At 48.3% G+C, this 13,265-nt stretch overlaps 3 protein-coding genes and 1 non-coding gene across 4 annotated transcripts; 2 read left to right on the top strand and 2 right to left on the bottom strand.

Annotated features, from left to right (window-relative positions):
* The first annotated feature begins 3,476 nt into the window (after nt 1-3,476).
* On the top strand, nt 3,477-3,576 carry B0T23DRAFT_t69. Its single transcript has one exon. It is a non-coding gene; the product is annotated as a tRNA-Ser (tRNA).
* A 1,169-nt stretch (nt 3,577-4,745) lies between these two features.
* On the top strand, nt 4,746-5,906 carry B0T23DRAFT_368847 (peptidase M20, dimerization domain-containing protein). The gene has a single exon (XM_062836478.1). It carries the CDS (start codon nt 4,881-4,883, stop codon nt 5,640-5,642), a length of 762 nt encoding a protein of 253 aa, XP_062696574.1. The 5' UTR covers nt 4,746-4,880; the 3' UTR covers nt 5,643-5,906.
* On the bottom strand, nt 5,894-9,541 carry B0T23DRAFT_328631 (uncharacterized protein; the record flags this gene model as incomplete). The annotated part of the gene is made up of 5 exons (XM_062835687.1): nt 5,894-6,307; nt 6,378-6,835; nt 6,887-8,426; nt 8,528-9,066; nt 9,214-9,541. The coding sequence occupies 5 exons, from the start codon at nt 9,539-9,541 to the stop codon at nt 6,065-6,067; spliced, it is 3,108 nt and encodes a 1,035-aa protein (XP_062696573.1). The 3' UTR covers nt 5,894-6,064.
* A 1,222-nt stretch (nt 9,542-10,763) lies between these two features.
* B0T23DRAFT_368842 (phenylalanyl-tRNA synthetase beta chain) lies at nt 10,764-13,198 on the bottom strand. The gene is made up of 3 exons (XM_062836477.1): nt 12,868-13,198; nt 11,737-12,754; nt 10,764-11,650 (listed from the first exon to the last, which is right to left on the bottom strand). Exons 1-3 carry the CDS (start codon nt 12,918-12,920, stop codon nt 10,895-10,897), a joined length of 1,827 nt encoding a protein of 608 aa, XP_062696572.1. The 5' UTR covers nt 12,921-13,198; the 3' UTR covers nt 10,764-10,894.
* Between the last annotated feature and the right edge of the window lie 67 nt (nt 13,199-13,265).

Here is a 13,265-nt window from a genome sequence, read left to right as displayed (position 1 = left end):
AAATTAATAGTTCCCTCAAGTAAAGTTTTAATATTATAGCCTTCTACATTAAAAACGATTACTAATAGTAAGAAGGAACTACTATACTATCTTATTAAATCCTTTCTATTATATTTTTTAGTAAAGTATTTATTAAAGTCGAAATAAAGTATAGCCCTTCTAAATTAGAAGTTGTATACTTAGTATAGGCTATTAAAAAATTACGTACTTAATTCTATATTTATTCGGGCCCTATTATAATATTAATAGACTACTTAATAATAAAGAGTATTATAAAATAAATTTCGCTACGAACGATTTTAATTAATTAAATTAACTAATGCTTAATTAATACTTCTATTTACCTATTTAAATATAAATTAAAAGTATTCTATATACTTAAGAAATTCAATTTTTTATTAAATACCTTTAATCGTTTAAAGACAATTAATAGTAATAAGAACCCTAACAGTACACCCGTCCTTAATAATATTTAGATTAAGAATTAAATATTTTATATAGATAATGTATAGTATGTGTTCTCTAAAGTATAAATAGATCCTAAAGTCCGTAAAGTTTATACGGCTATCTACGCCTCTAATAAGAAATTTATTAAGGTTATAGAGTATTTAAAGGAATGTAAAACTATTTCCGAAGATAGAAATACTATTTTTTCCAAACCCGGGTATCCTTTCTTTATAAGGGACGGCCTTATTTATAATTAGTAAATTAACGGAACTAAGAACTTTTATATCCTTTATAAATTTATTAAAAAAAATTTTGAAATTACTTATAACGATAAATACTATTTTGGGTATAATTGTATGATATATAATCTATAGGGAATATTATTCGTAAATAAGGCCCGCTTAGTTAAATAATATTTAGAGTATTGCCCAGTATATTAATTTAATTAAACCGACTATAATATGCCTATTGGAAATTATTAATTAATCTGGCCCGAAGAAGCCTTACTAATAAGAATTATTTCTATTAATTTTATTATTAGCCTCCCAAAAGTCTTAATAGTTAATATATTATAGTAAATACCCAACTATAGTACCTTTAATACCCTAATATTTATTACTAATAAAATATTAAAGAGATCCTTCTTAATCCCTGGTTATAAAATATATACGGCTATCGAATAGGGAATTATTATAATTTATATAATATTACTATACGATTAGGGATTCCTAATAAATATTATTTTAAACCGCGACTATAAATTTACGTTAGTATATTAATATAATATATAGATAGTAATAGGTATTAAATTACTTATAATAATAGTATACTACCCCTCTAGAAATAGCGGAATTAAATAAAAGAATTAAATAATTAAAATTACAATTAGATTTTATACTTTTATATACAACCTCGGTTATAATTAGCTACTAATTATCCCCTCTTTATAATAGAATTTAAATAACGCCTTTATTGAAAATTTTAAAGTATTACTATATAAATACCTATTTAGATATAAATTTTTAAGACCTTTAGATATTATTATTAGAATAATTAATTCGCTTTACTAATTTACTAATAACCCTATAATCCGAAATTATATTTACTAGGAAGCTTAATTAACTATAAATTTTATTATCGCTAACGCTAAACTTCGCTATAATATTAGCTACTAGTAAATAAAATTTAAAGTAGGGGATAAAGTATTCCTAAAATTTAATTACGAATATTATTTATCCGGACGCCTATTATAGAAAACCTCTTAATAGCGTTCGGGATTTTTTAAAATTATTAAAAAGGTTAGTTGTTTTACTTACTAATTCGAATTACTACCGAATATAAAGATATACCCCGTTATTTTAGTAATATATTTTATTATAGTACTTAAGGAGGAAAATCCCTTTAGCCGGGCTATTCCCCCCCCGGGTCTAATTAAAGATTTATAAAGCGATTTTAAACCTAACTCCGGCTTAAATTCTAAGGCCCTTTAATATAAGATTAAAAAGATTACTATATATAAATAAATTAAAGGGAAGTTTTAGTATTATATTAAATAGAAGGGTTATAATTATTATAATAATTATCAAAAGGATACTAAAGATTTAAGAAAGGTTAAAAATATAATAGAAGATTATTAGAAGTATCGACCGGACGAATGTTAATTTGGAGTCCCGCGGTCCTATGTGGACGGTTAACGTAAGGTTTACTTTATAAATAAGAAGGACCGGAAGGACGAAGAATTATTGCGGTATTTTTTAAAACGAAAATAAGATTGTCTTTATCGAGGACGATAGGTTTTTCTTTATAGTACCGGAATTTAATACGGAATATATTGTATATATGAATAGAATTAATTAATTAGAGTAGATTGGGTATAGTTATAGTTATACCTACTCCTAATAGAGGTATAGGTGTGCCTAGGTACGTGCTAAGGTACGTGCCGGCTCGCCCGGTCGCTGGACCTATAGGTCACCCTGCGGACTAGCGATAAGATAAGGGAATTCCTATAAAGGGATTCCTGTGCGGGGCGGCCTTCGGCTAGGCCTTTCTCCCTCCATCATCTTCTTCTTTAATATTACAGTATGCACTAGCATTGTGATATTTGAAGATACCCGTGTTACCCTATCAAACGAGTTAAGGTACTTGCCAAATGTTGTATGCGGGTTGTGTAGTGTAGATTGAGGGGTTGGCGATGTTGATTTGAAGACTCTCATTCATTGCGATTCGAAAAAAGAAACTCAAGTCAGCTGTTTGGTGATGCCCGCGACATCTGCTCAGCACCTTACAATAGGATCAACCTGGCCGCCGTAATATTCGCTACTAACGAACCTAAAGCATGCCCGCTGCCAATTTATCTACGTTCCATGGCTGTCGTGAGACCACCCCGATCAAGTTTCATGACCGAAAGGGGGCTATGATGTTGCCGTTGGACGCTGAGAAATTTCTATCGACTCGACCGACGATGCTCAGCTACAATGCAGATAGGTAGCTATACTGGTTTCAAGGCCAGGGTTTCGCGGTCATCGAACAGGCATCTACAAGACAGCAGCAGGACTGAAATACCATGGTGAGCAGTAATCAAGTTTAGAGATCTAGTTGGCTTGCCGAACGCGTTAGGGTCAGTACATTGGACCTTGTGTATACTCTTGTCATGCATCCAAGCGTCTTGATTATACCTTTGCACTCGACTCCAAGGTAAATCCTGGATTACAAAATCCCTAAAAGACTCCAGCTAATGTGTTTCCGAGTTATTGTAAACCCTGTCATATCAAATCAGAGTACCATATCAAGATACCTAGCATGTTGATAAAAACCCAAAGCTTCGAGCATAGATGCATACATCGATACAAATATGCCCCTTGGCCAGAACAGCAATCACAGCCGGTTTGCATGCCAAGCCCTCCACATACGCAGCCCCACATTGATACCCACACCATCATCCACATCCATCCTGCAGCTTTCAGCTTACTATGCTTTAGCTGTATATAACTTAAACCATTGACATTTCACTTCAACAACAAAAAGCACTAGGCGCTTTGGCGGAGTGGTTAACGCGTTGCCCTGCTATTACATTACGTAATAACCTAGGCAATCTCTTCGGAGGCGCAGGTTCGATCCCTGCAGGCGTCGTTTGTTTTATTTTTTCAGCTTTTTTTTTTTGCTGTTCCTGACGTCTAATTGATCCCTTTTTGTTGTTTTTGATGTTTCCTCTTTTATATCGGTCGAATTGGACGTTGAAAGGGTGATGAGAAGCTTATTGTGAAGTGTGGTGGTGGTTTTGCACTCGGTTTGCAGAAACCATGGAAGGTACACCACACCATACGCGCAAAGTAAGGCAAGTGCATTCACTCGCTTCGCGCCTTCCCTTTTTGCAGGTGACGCCTTGCAGCACCGACTTGAAACAGACGCCTTTGCTTTTCCACGCACTGGCAAACATTGCGATCTTCGGATTTCTCGAACGATGCATCTGTCTTTTGATTCCCGACGACCATGGTCAGGACGCCTTTCACAATGGCCACACAAACACACCATGGTAATTTCCCACGACAACGGGTACCCATACCGAGCTGAGGACAAGGGACAAGCCAATGAGATGGCGTGCACGAGTTCGCTTCACCTTCCGCAGTCATTCGACGACAAGTGCGGAAAGGCTCCCAGCTATCGATCCCTAGGAGCGGGGTACACTAAGAGAGAGCGACACGAGGCGAGCGAGGGAGGCTAGACTTCCTTGTTCAACATCAGGCCATTGTTCATGTTCTAGGTGTTGACGACGACAAGAACGAGGCGAGCGGGTCCAATCGGCTGCTTCACCGTATGTTTGGATTTGGTCGGTTCGTGGCCGAGGCTCAAGTTGTACGGGACTACTGCAGGAACGGAAGCGATACAAGAAGGGGGGTATTCCCATACCACTTGGACATTGACAGGACCAAGGACCACTCATCCATCTCTCATCACATAGCCAAAAGACAATCATGACTGACCCAACCATCTCCACGGCCATTGCCTCAGCAATCCAGTCCAACAAGTCCGAAATCGCCCTCATCAACACCCACATCCACTCCAACCCCGAACTCGCCTACCTCGAATTCACCGCCCACTCCACCCTCGTCCACTCTTTGCGCCGCCTCGGCGGCTTCACCATCACCTCCCCCGCCTACGGTCTGCCCACCTCTTTCGAGGCTGAATACGGCTCCGGCGGCCGCTTGATCATCTTCAACGCCGAGTACGACGCCCTTCCCGAGATCGGCCACGCCTGCGGGCACAACCTGATCGCCTCCGCTTCCCTCGCCGCCTTTCTCGGTGTAGCCGCGGCCCTCAAGCAGTCCGGCCAACCAGGTCGAGTCCGCCTCCTCGGGACCCCAGCCGAAGAAGGCGGCGGCGGTAAACTCAAGTTAATTGAGGCTGGCGCTTATAAAGGGTGTGATGCATGCTTGATGGCCCACCCTGGTCCACAATCCAAACTCCCTTCTGGCATCAACGCTGTTTCGTACGTGCGCATGCTAGCCAACGTCAAGTATCGTGTTTACTTTACCGGTCGCGAGGCGCATGCTTCCATAGCTCCCTGGCATGGCGTCAATGCCTTGGACGCCGTTTGTCTAAGTTATAACGCTGTTAGCATGCTTCGTCAGCAGATTAGACCAGAAGAGCGCATCCACGGTATTTTCAGAGAAGCAGGCACAAGGCCGAACGTCACACCAGCCGATTGTTGCGTGGAGTACTACGTCCGCAGCACCACAAGACGCGGCGCCGAAGAGTTGGGGAAGAGAGTACTGAAATGCTTTGAGGGCGCCGCGCTAGCGACGGGGTGTGAGTGGCGGAAGGAGGACTTGCCGGCTTACTTTGATGTTCGCCCATCGAAAGCGTTGTGCAAGGCGTGGATGGAGGCCGTGCAACCGGCAGGGTCTGTGGCGTGGGAGGATCCCGCGGATTTCTTCCAGGGGAGCACGGATATGGGGAATGTGTGCTATGAGTGTCCGGGGTTTCATGGTGTGTTTGGCATCGAGACGGAGGACGGGGCGGCGAATCATACAAAGGGGTTCACAAAGGGGGCGGGGACACAGGACGCGTTTGAGAGGGCGTTGGAGTGTGGACGGGCGATGGCGGAGGTTGGGTGGAGGGTTCTGGTGGATGAGGAGTTTGCGGCCGAGGTGAAGAGGGAGTGGGAGGTGGATATGAAGGTTGCGGAGGGGAATTAAATACTATATTGGGTTCGGTGTCGAAGGATGTGGGAAGTTAGGATGGTGGTCTATTTCTACTTTCGGCGTTTGGTTTTCAGTGTGATATGGCTGGCAGTTGGGGGACATAGGCCCTTTTTAGCTCCAATTCATGATGAGCGATACCTTTTGGCTTGATAAATGCGCGTGTTTAAGGATTCACCATATGGTTCACAGCTAAGAGTATGGCGGTGTTTTTTTTAGTAAAATGTTCGAAAGAAAAGAATAAACATGTTCCCGGCGTAACTCCTTTGATGATATGTACACTAATGATTGACTCTGCCATGCTTTGTATCATTTACCGGCAACTATTCTTCACGAACAACCTTCTCCTTCAACCACACTCACCCACGCTCCCAAGGCTTGGATCCAACTCCGTGTCCCGTGTCCTTATCACCACCCCATCATTGATTCCCAACAACAAACCTAGCCGTAGCAATCCTCGTCCTCTTCCCGTACCAGATAACTGGAATCAACAACAGAGAAAGCACGCCCAAAATCGCTGTGAGCCCACCAAAGGGGATCAGATACCCTTGCTTCGAAACCCATTCGCTGACAAAGAAGGTCCAGACGAAGGGGACAAGGCCGCGCGATATGCAGATCATGACGAAGCAATCGGAGGCCAGGTTGGCGTACGAGTCAATGAGCTGTTGTGTGTTCAGTATGAGGGATCCTCGGGAGAATGATATGATGATGGGAAGGAAAGGAAAGACTCACATAATTAAACCAAACCCCCGGCACCCCAGCCATCCCAAAGCCGACCATCCCAAATGCAAACATCAACCCGAGCCAACTATACCTATTCACTCCATACCCTCCTCCTCCATTCCCACTGCCCAGTCCCGGTCCTACACCCACCGTGACATTCCCATTTCCACCACTTGTGCTATTATTCCCACCAGCAGAAGCAGCAGCTGCGTCCAAAGCAGGTCCATATTCCCCACAAAACCCCCAAACCAGTAACCCGGCCGTGGCAATCACCAACCCCGGCATCGCAACCATCAACCTACTTTCCGCCTCTGCATACCCGTAGTCATTGTTCCCGCTGCCAAATAACCTCTCCCCCCAGCTTTTGATTCTCTCTATTTTCTTCCCACCTGTCCTTCCTCCCCTCTCCCCTGTCCTTCCCCTACTGCTACTTCCCCTTCCCCTCCTAGTGCTTCCTCCTCCCCCTCCTCCTCCCCCTAGTCCCTGATCCCCTCCTCCAAGTCTCTCCCCCCTTGTACTTGCCCCTCCCCCTCTCCCTCCTTCCCCTCTAGCCCTTCCCTCCGAGGTACCAGCAACCCCCCCTTTCATCTTCTCATCCCCCACCACAAATACATACAGTCCCCCCAACATGATCCCCATCACCGACCCACCAAATAACACCGCCCCTGCATGGTCTGGAGTCCAGTAATAAGGCGATGAAGCCAACAGTGAAGGTCCGAGTGTGGATAAAACGGAGACGGAGCCGATTAAGAGGGAGGAATGTAATGTGGCGATCCAGACGGCTGGGAGACGGAGGGTCAGGATGGGAGACAAAAAATGGCGCCAGAGGGATTTGGGGGTTGTTGTTCCAGGGAAGGGAAAGGGGAGTATCTGGGTGGGACTTGAAGAGGAAGGGGAGTCAAAATGGAAGAAGGAGGGTTTAAGGATAGTAGGATTGGGACGGAAAACGGGGTTGGGGTTGGGATGCAAATTGGGGTCGGGACTGAAATTGTGGGGGGAGTACTGGTAAGTGGAAGGAGGGGATTCGGGAAACGGGAGGTCGAAAGGGGTGTGGGGTGGAGGCGGCCGCTGGCGTGGAGGAAAGAAGATGAAGAAGCGGAGGGAGCGGAGGTAGGTGTAGGGTTCGTAGTGGGTGGTGGATGGATCTTGTGAGGAAGGAATGGAGGAAAAGACCGAGTTGCCACCATTGTTGAAAGGGGGAACGAAAGCGCCGCCGTGGGTGAAGAAGTGATTTAGATGGTCGTTAGTGTCTCTCCGGGGTGGTGCCGGTTCGTGGCACAGGATTGGACGCATGTCAACCTCGGAAGGAGGAAAGAGGCGGTAGCGAGGCCTTTGGGCGGTGGATCGTCGTGCTGCGATTCCTCCCGAAGGCAAAAGACCACCGGCAGCCACATCTCGTCCTCCTTGCGCTGCTGCTGTTGCTGTAGGTGGTGGCGGCCGTAGAACCGTTGGCAATGAGGACTCCCTCCCGTGACCACCCATCGAGAACCTCTCCTCCTCAGACTCATCCTCATCCTCCGACTCCGAGGCTGTTTCGTACCAAGTCAGCCCCAGTCGTGGATCCCAGTAGTCTCGGAAGTACTGAGGTTGGTTTGTATTGATGTTCAGCGGGGTATAGACCGAGGTGATGAATCGCGACGGCATCGTCATTCGTATGGACGGTAATGTACCCAAGCTGAGATACGGTGTGCGAGTAGGTTGGTAGTAATATCGTCGAACGCTCGATCTTCGGTTACTGTGGCGGTATTGCCCATCACCATCAGCACCACCGTCAATCTCCTTTTCTTCCTCCGCGATGTCGTGGTGGTGATTTCGATGTTGTCCATGTCGATGTCTATGCCTCTCTTTCCGACAAGCAGCTGCAATCGCCGGGAAACACAACGGGGGGCCCCTTTCAAACAGCGTCTCCGGAACCAAGAACACCATTGCCAGCAACGCCACTCCTGTCAAAGCGGCAGTCACCCATAAGATACCGAACCATCCGTATCTCGTGGAAATGTATCCTCCGCATATCCCTCCTATTGCCGATCCGCCGGCCAAAGAAGCGGTATACAGAGCCTAGGTAGGTCGTCAGCATCAGCATCATTTATAAACTTTCCCAATATCCCATCTCTCTCTCGCTCTCTTTCTTTCTCGAGAAATAAAAAGGAAAGACCTACCATCCACCTCCCCCTCTCCCCCACAAAAAACATCTCCCCCACCACCACCGGCCCCAGCGTCTCCGACACACTACTCCCCAACCCCTGAAAGATCCTAATGACCAACATGCCCTCATACATCATCCCCCTCCTCCCTTCTTTTCCTTGAATCCCATTATCTCGCGTCCCACAAGCCGTCGCAACAAACAGCATCAACACACTCCCCACCAACACGATCCTCCTCCCATACGCATTCGCCAGCGGCACCAAAAAGATATTACCCAGTCCCAGCACGAGGACATTCAGAAAAGTCAACCGACTGAGTTCTTCGATTCCTCGTGCATCAGAAGGAAAGGATACGTTCCATACACCTAAAGCGGGCGCGAGCGAGGCGGAGGCAAAGGAGCAGACAAAGGCGTAGTAGCAGAGGCTGCAGAGACAGGAGAGTTTGCGCCATCGGGCCCAGTTGAGAGGGTCGGAAGGGTCGGAGGTGGGGATAGGGAATTGGGTGTAGTCGATTTGCTGTGGTGGTTGGGTATGGTTATGGTTATGGGTATGTTCTTGCGGCGGTCAGGGGGTGTCAGTCGTAATTTGGTCATTGATCAGGTGGGGGGGAAGTGACGGGCAGTAACGAAGGTAGAGTAAGAAGGGATGAAGCGAACTGGATGGGGGGGGGGGTGTATAAGTAAGGAAAGTACCATACATACCAACAAGCCTCACGACGGTCCCCGGCGGGGTGGCGGCTTTGACCGCATCTTTGGACAAAGCAAAGGCATACCTCCAGCCAGGCATATCGGTACTGCTGCTGCTGCTGCTGCTGCTGAGATTGATACCACCAAAGAGGTCGTCAGATTTGTCAATTCCCCCGGGGTGGTTCAACTTGGTGCTTCTGGCGTTGGCGGTCAACTGTTGAAGGGTACGGGCGTCTTCTTCTTTTCGAGCATTGGCTGGTGGTGGATCTGAACCTGCCCGCCGTAGACGACTCGCCGAGTCAGTTGCGAGAAGAAAGCTATATCGAGGGCCAAACGTAATCATTCAAGCTATGTCAACCAAATACTTAGAGATGCAGCCAGGGCATCGAGAGGGAACCGGGAATTTCCCCCCACGGAGGGGAAGGGGAGAAGTAACGGAGGAAGAAGAAGAAGAAAAAGAAGAAGAGGAAAGACACTTGTTTCACGCTTGTGTATCTATCTGCTGTCAGAAATGGGGGGAGAATACCAAGTGTCAACACAATGTCGATCACAAAGTGATGGAAGGCTGGGCTGCCGAGATGGGCTGACAGAGGTGGTGTTGGGAGGTCAGGGGTGCGGGAGCCCTCCTCGCAAGCTTGACTTCCCGTCCTCCGCCGAGACAGGTGTTGGCACATGGAAAACATGTCAACCTCGGGTGTGTATCGGGAAGCACTGATGGTGCTGTGATCGGAAGCATCCTGCTTGCTGCTATCTGCATTGCAGGAAGTGGGATCACCTCTTCCCAAGAGCAACAGGCCATTGTTTCGACACATCCATGTAAGCTCTACGAATCTGTTGATACAACACCACTAAGATGTGAACTAAAATTGAATGACTCAATGTAAAGGTGAAATATTAGGCTTGGTGTTGTGATTATGGGTAAGATGATGAACGTAGGTACCTTTGCTCTTAGTAAACAACCGCCCTGTATGTATTCCACGAAGAGACTGCCATGGCGGGTGATGACTGTCATTCCCGTCCGGCAGATATGCTCATGTCATCCCGTGTTGTAATTCCAGATCTCTTACTCTACCATTGTCATATAGAAACGAGATTGATGAGTGATGGCATCAGTAGAGGACATCTAAGCTTTGTAAGTAAGCGCGGGAGTGGGAATCTCACTGGAAGAAACGAACCTATCCGTCTCTTGTACATCACGACACCCATCCCCCAAACCAAACAGAGGACAAATAGATATTGTTATATACCCAGTCAAGTAGGGCAAGTATCATGATAATTCCGCGTCTTGGGAAAGAACACTTCACTGGAAGCTAGAGAGTCTGCCGCTTGGCAAGACATCCTGAAGAAAGACAAGACGACGGGAAAGTTCGCCCTGGAATACCTACCTACCTCTTTGTTAGTGCGCATCGACGACAACCCCCGGGTAGAACACGGGACGTGGTCCAGATATATCATCCATTACAGGGGGGCTGAACTCACCCAAGAACTTTGTCCATCGTATGGATGTTGGCCGACACAACGATACAGAGGAAACAATAATGGAGAGGGCGGACCTGAACAAACAATCAAACAAACTGAAAATCTTCTCTATTCTCCACAAGTACATGTAGTAAACTTTTTCACTCTTTTTATTTTTATCTTGTCATCATCGTCATCCTCTTAGATCACCCCCTTCGTTTTGCCCTCCTTTCACTACTCAAAGGAAAACCTCCAGATTAACCTCCAACACACTAACCGGGTATCTCAAGTCAAACTTCTCCAACACAGTCGGATGCAGCACACCAAACTCGCCAATCCTCCTGGTCTCGCCTCCCAAGCGCAGATAGATGGCCGCCGCCCTCCCCTGGAAGAAGGTCGGCTCGTCAATCTCCTTGATGAAGTACCCGTTCCCCTTCTCCTCGCTCGGGTTTTCCGCAACCTTGTAGTCGATGCTCTTGCCATGGAGGTCCTCCTCATGCGTGACGAAGCTGACGCGCAGCATGGACAGGATCCTGTCCAACAGGCCGTGGACCACTTCGAAACCCGAAGTCTTGCCGTAGAAGGCCGCGGCGAAGTGACGTTCGTTGCGCGCCTTGCGCTCCTTGGTCTCGTCCTTCAAGGCGATATCGGCCACCTCGGTGATCTTGAGCGGCAGGCGCACCGACTTGTTCTCGCGCAGGGTCTTGAGCAGACCAGGCAAAAGGGAGGTGCGCACGACTTGGTACTCGACCGACTTGGGGTTGGCGAGCTTGACGGCGGTCTGGCCGTCGTCGACGCGGTTGAGCCACTCAAAGTTCTCCTCGTGCGAGCAGAGGATCAAGGGCATGACTTCGATCCAGCCGGCCATGGCGCATTCGTTGCGCACAATGTCGGACACCTTGTTGATCATGAGCGGCTTGCCGATGGTGGAGGCCTGGTTGGGGGAGGTGCGGGGGAGGTTGTTGTAGCCGTAAGCAATGGCGACGTCTTCCATCTGTAGCAATGTGTTAGTTTAGTGGTGGCTAGGTGTGACGGAAGATAAGGTAATAAGGGGGAAAGAGGGGAGTAAAAAAAACATACCACATCGCAGGCGTGCAACACATCGGCACGGGTAGGAGGCACAGAAACCTTGATGAGCTTGGCGTCCTCCTTATCGGGGACAGCAGTGTAGGCCATCTTGCCGAGCAGCTTGCACAGCGACTCGGGCGACTCTTGAAGGCCGCAGCACTGGTTGAGGTAATCGACCTCGACGTCCATGACACGGGTGTGCAGGCTGGGGGTGACACGGGTGGTGCCGTTGTGCTCGGACACGATCTTGACGGGCTCGATGGTGAAGGGCTCGTCGCAGTACTTGGAGAACATGGCGACCATGATGTTGCAGACAATGTCGAGCTTGGTCTGGTCGGTGGCGGTGATCTCGATAAAGACGTTCTTGGTGTCGAGCGTGATCTTGGAGTGGTCGCTGTTGATGATGGGCGGCAGCGAGCAGACGGTCTTGTTGGCGTCGAAGATGACGGGGTAGACGGGCTTGTCGCGGATGATGTGCAGGTAGCGGCCGAGGTGCTTGTCGGACTCGTAGAACTCCATCAGCTCTTGGCCGTTCATCTTCTTGGTCTGGTTGAGGGGAACAAAGTTGATGTCCTTGGGAGCGAGGGCCTCGTAGGTGAAGGGGCCCTGGATGGTGTCGAGATCGTGGGTGCCGATGGAGACGAGGGTTCTTTGCCTGGCCAGGTTCTGGTGCAGCTTGTCTTGCAGGCCGATGAAGGACTCGTATCTCTCCGGGGTGAACTTGAGGTTGCGCAGGATGGCGCCGGCGACGTAGGGGCGGACCTTTTCGGTCTCGGGGCTGACGGTGATCTTCTGCATCTTGTCCTCGGGGATGTCGAGCAGCTTGAAGTTGGGGGTGGTCTGCTTGCCGCGGAAGATGTTCAGGTACATGGCGATGCCCTCGAAGCAGAGCATGTCGTAGCGGTTGGCGGGAATCTCGATGGCCAGCTCGGGGGCCTGGTCCTTGGGGCGCGTCTCATCCTCCTCGGTGTCCTTGTCGAGCTCGATGCCGAACTCGAAGCAGAGCTGTTGGAAGGTGTCGGGAGTGAACCTGTGGTGGTTGGCGCAAAGCGTGTAAGTAAGTGGTTTGTGTCCGTAGAAGTAGTCAAAACACCATGGCGGGGTAACCGTGATAATTCAAAAAACCACCACAGGGAAACTTACTGCTCGCCAAGCTCCTCAAAGAGGCGATACTTGTCGACGTTAATGGTAGGCATGTTGGGCTAATTGGGGCAGTCGTCGGCGGTCGGGTCTTGGAAGAGGACTGGCGCAAGACGGAGACGGAGACGGAGGACGGGGAACTCCTCTGATCAATCCACTTGGAACTTTTCCGAGACACCTGGGGCTACTGCAACAACGGCGGCGCCCGATTCGACTTCCACTTGGGGGACCAGCTCCATACTAGCGGCCGGACCGCGCGCCCCCAGTCGGGTCCCCCGTTCCCGGCAACGGATGACTCAAAATCCACGGCGGCAACGCTTCTGCCATTCGCCGCCGCCTGCTTGTTTTGGGAGCGATCGAGTCAACCCCACCACCCCCACCGGAATTGTTACAGATACACC

The sequence above is a fragment of the Neurospora hispaniola genome (assembly GCF_033458365.1).
Source record: "Neurospora hispaniola strain FGSC 10403 chromosome Unknown B0T23scaffold_1, whole genome shotgun sequence".
NCBI lineage: Eukaryota > Fungi > Ascomycota > Sordariomycetes > Sordariales > Sordariaceae > Neurospora > Neurospora hispaniola.
The sequence above is the reverse complement of the archived record's forward strand: the minus strand, read 5'-3'. Positions and strand labels throughout refer to the sequence as shown.

Coding starts and splice junctions, on each gene's coding strand:
- B0T23DRAFT_368847 (XM_062836478.1), top strand. CDS start 4,881: ATGGCCCACCCTGGTCCACAATCCAAACTCCCTTCTGGCATCAACGCT.
- B0T23DRAFT_368842 (XM_062836477.1), bottom strand. CDS start 12,920: ATGCCTACCATTAACGTCGACAAGTATCGCCTCTTTGAGGAGCTTGGC. Junction 12,755..12,867: donor TTTGAGGAGCTTGGCGAGCA/GTAAGTTTCCCT, acceptor CAACCACCACAG/GTTCACTCCCGACACCTTCC. Junction 11,651..11,736: donor TGTTGCACGCCTGCGATGTG/GTATGTTTTTTT, acceptor ACATTGCTACAG/ATGGAAGACGTCGCCATTGC.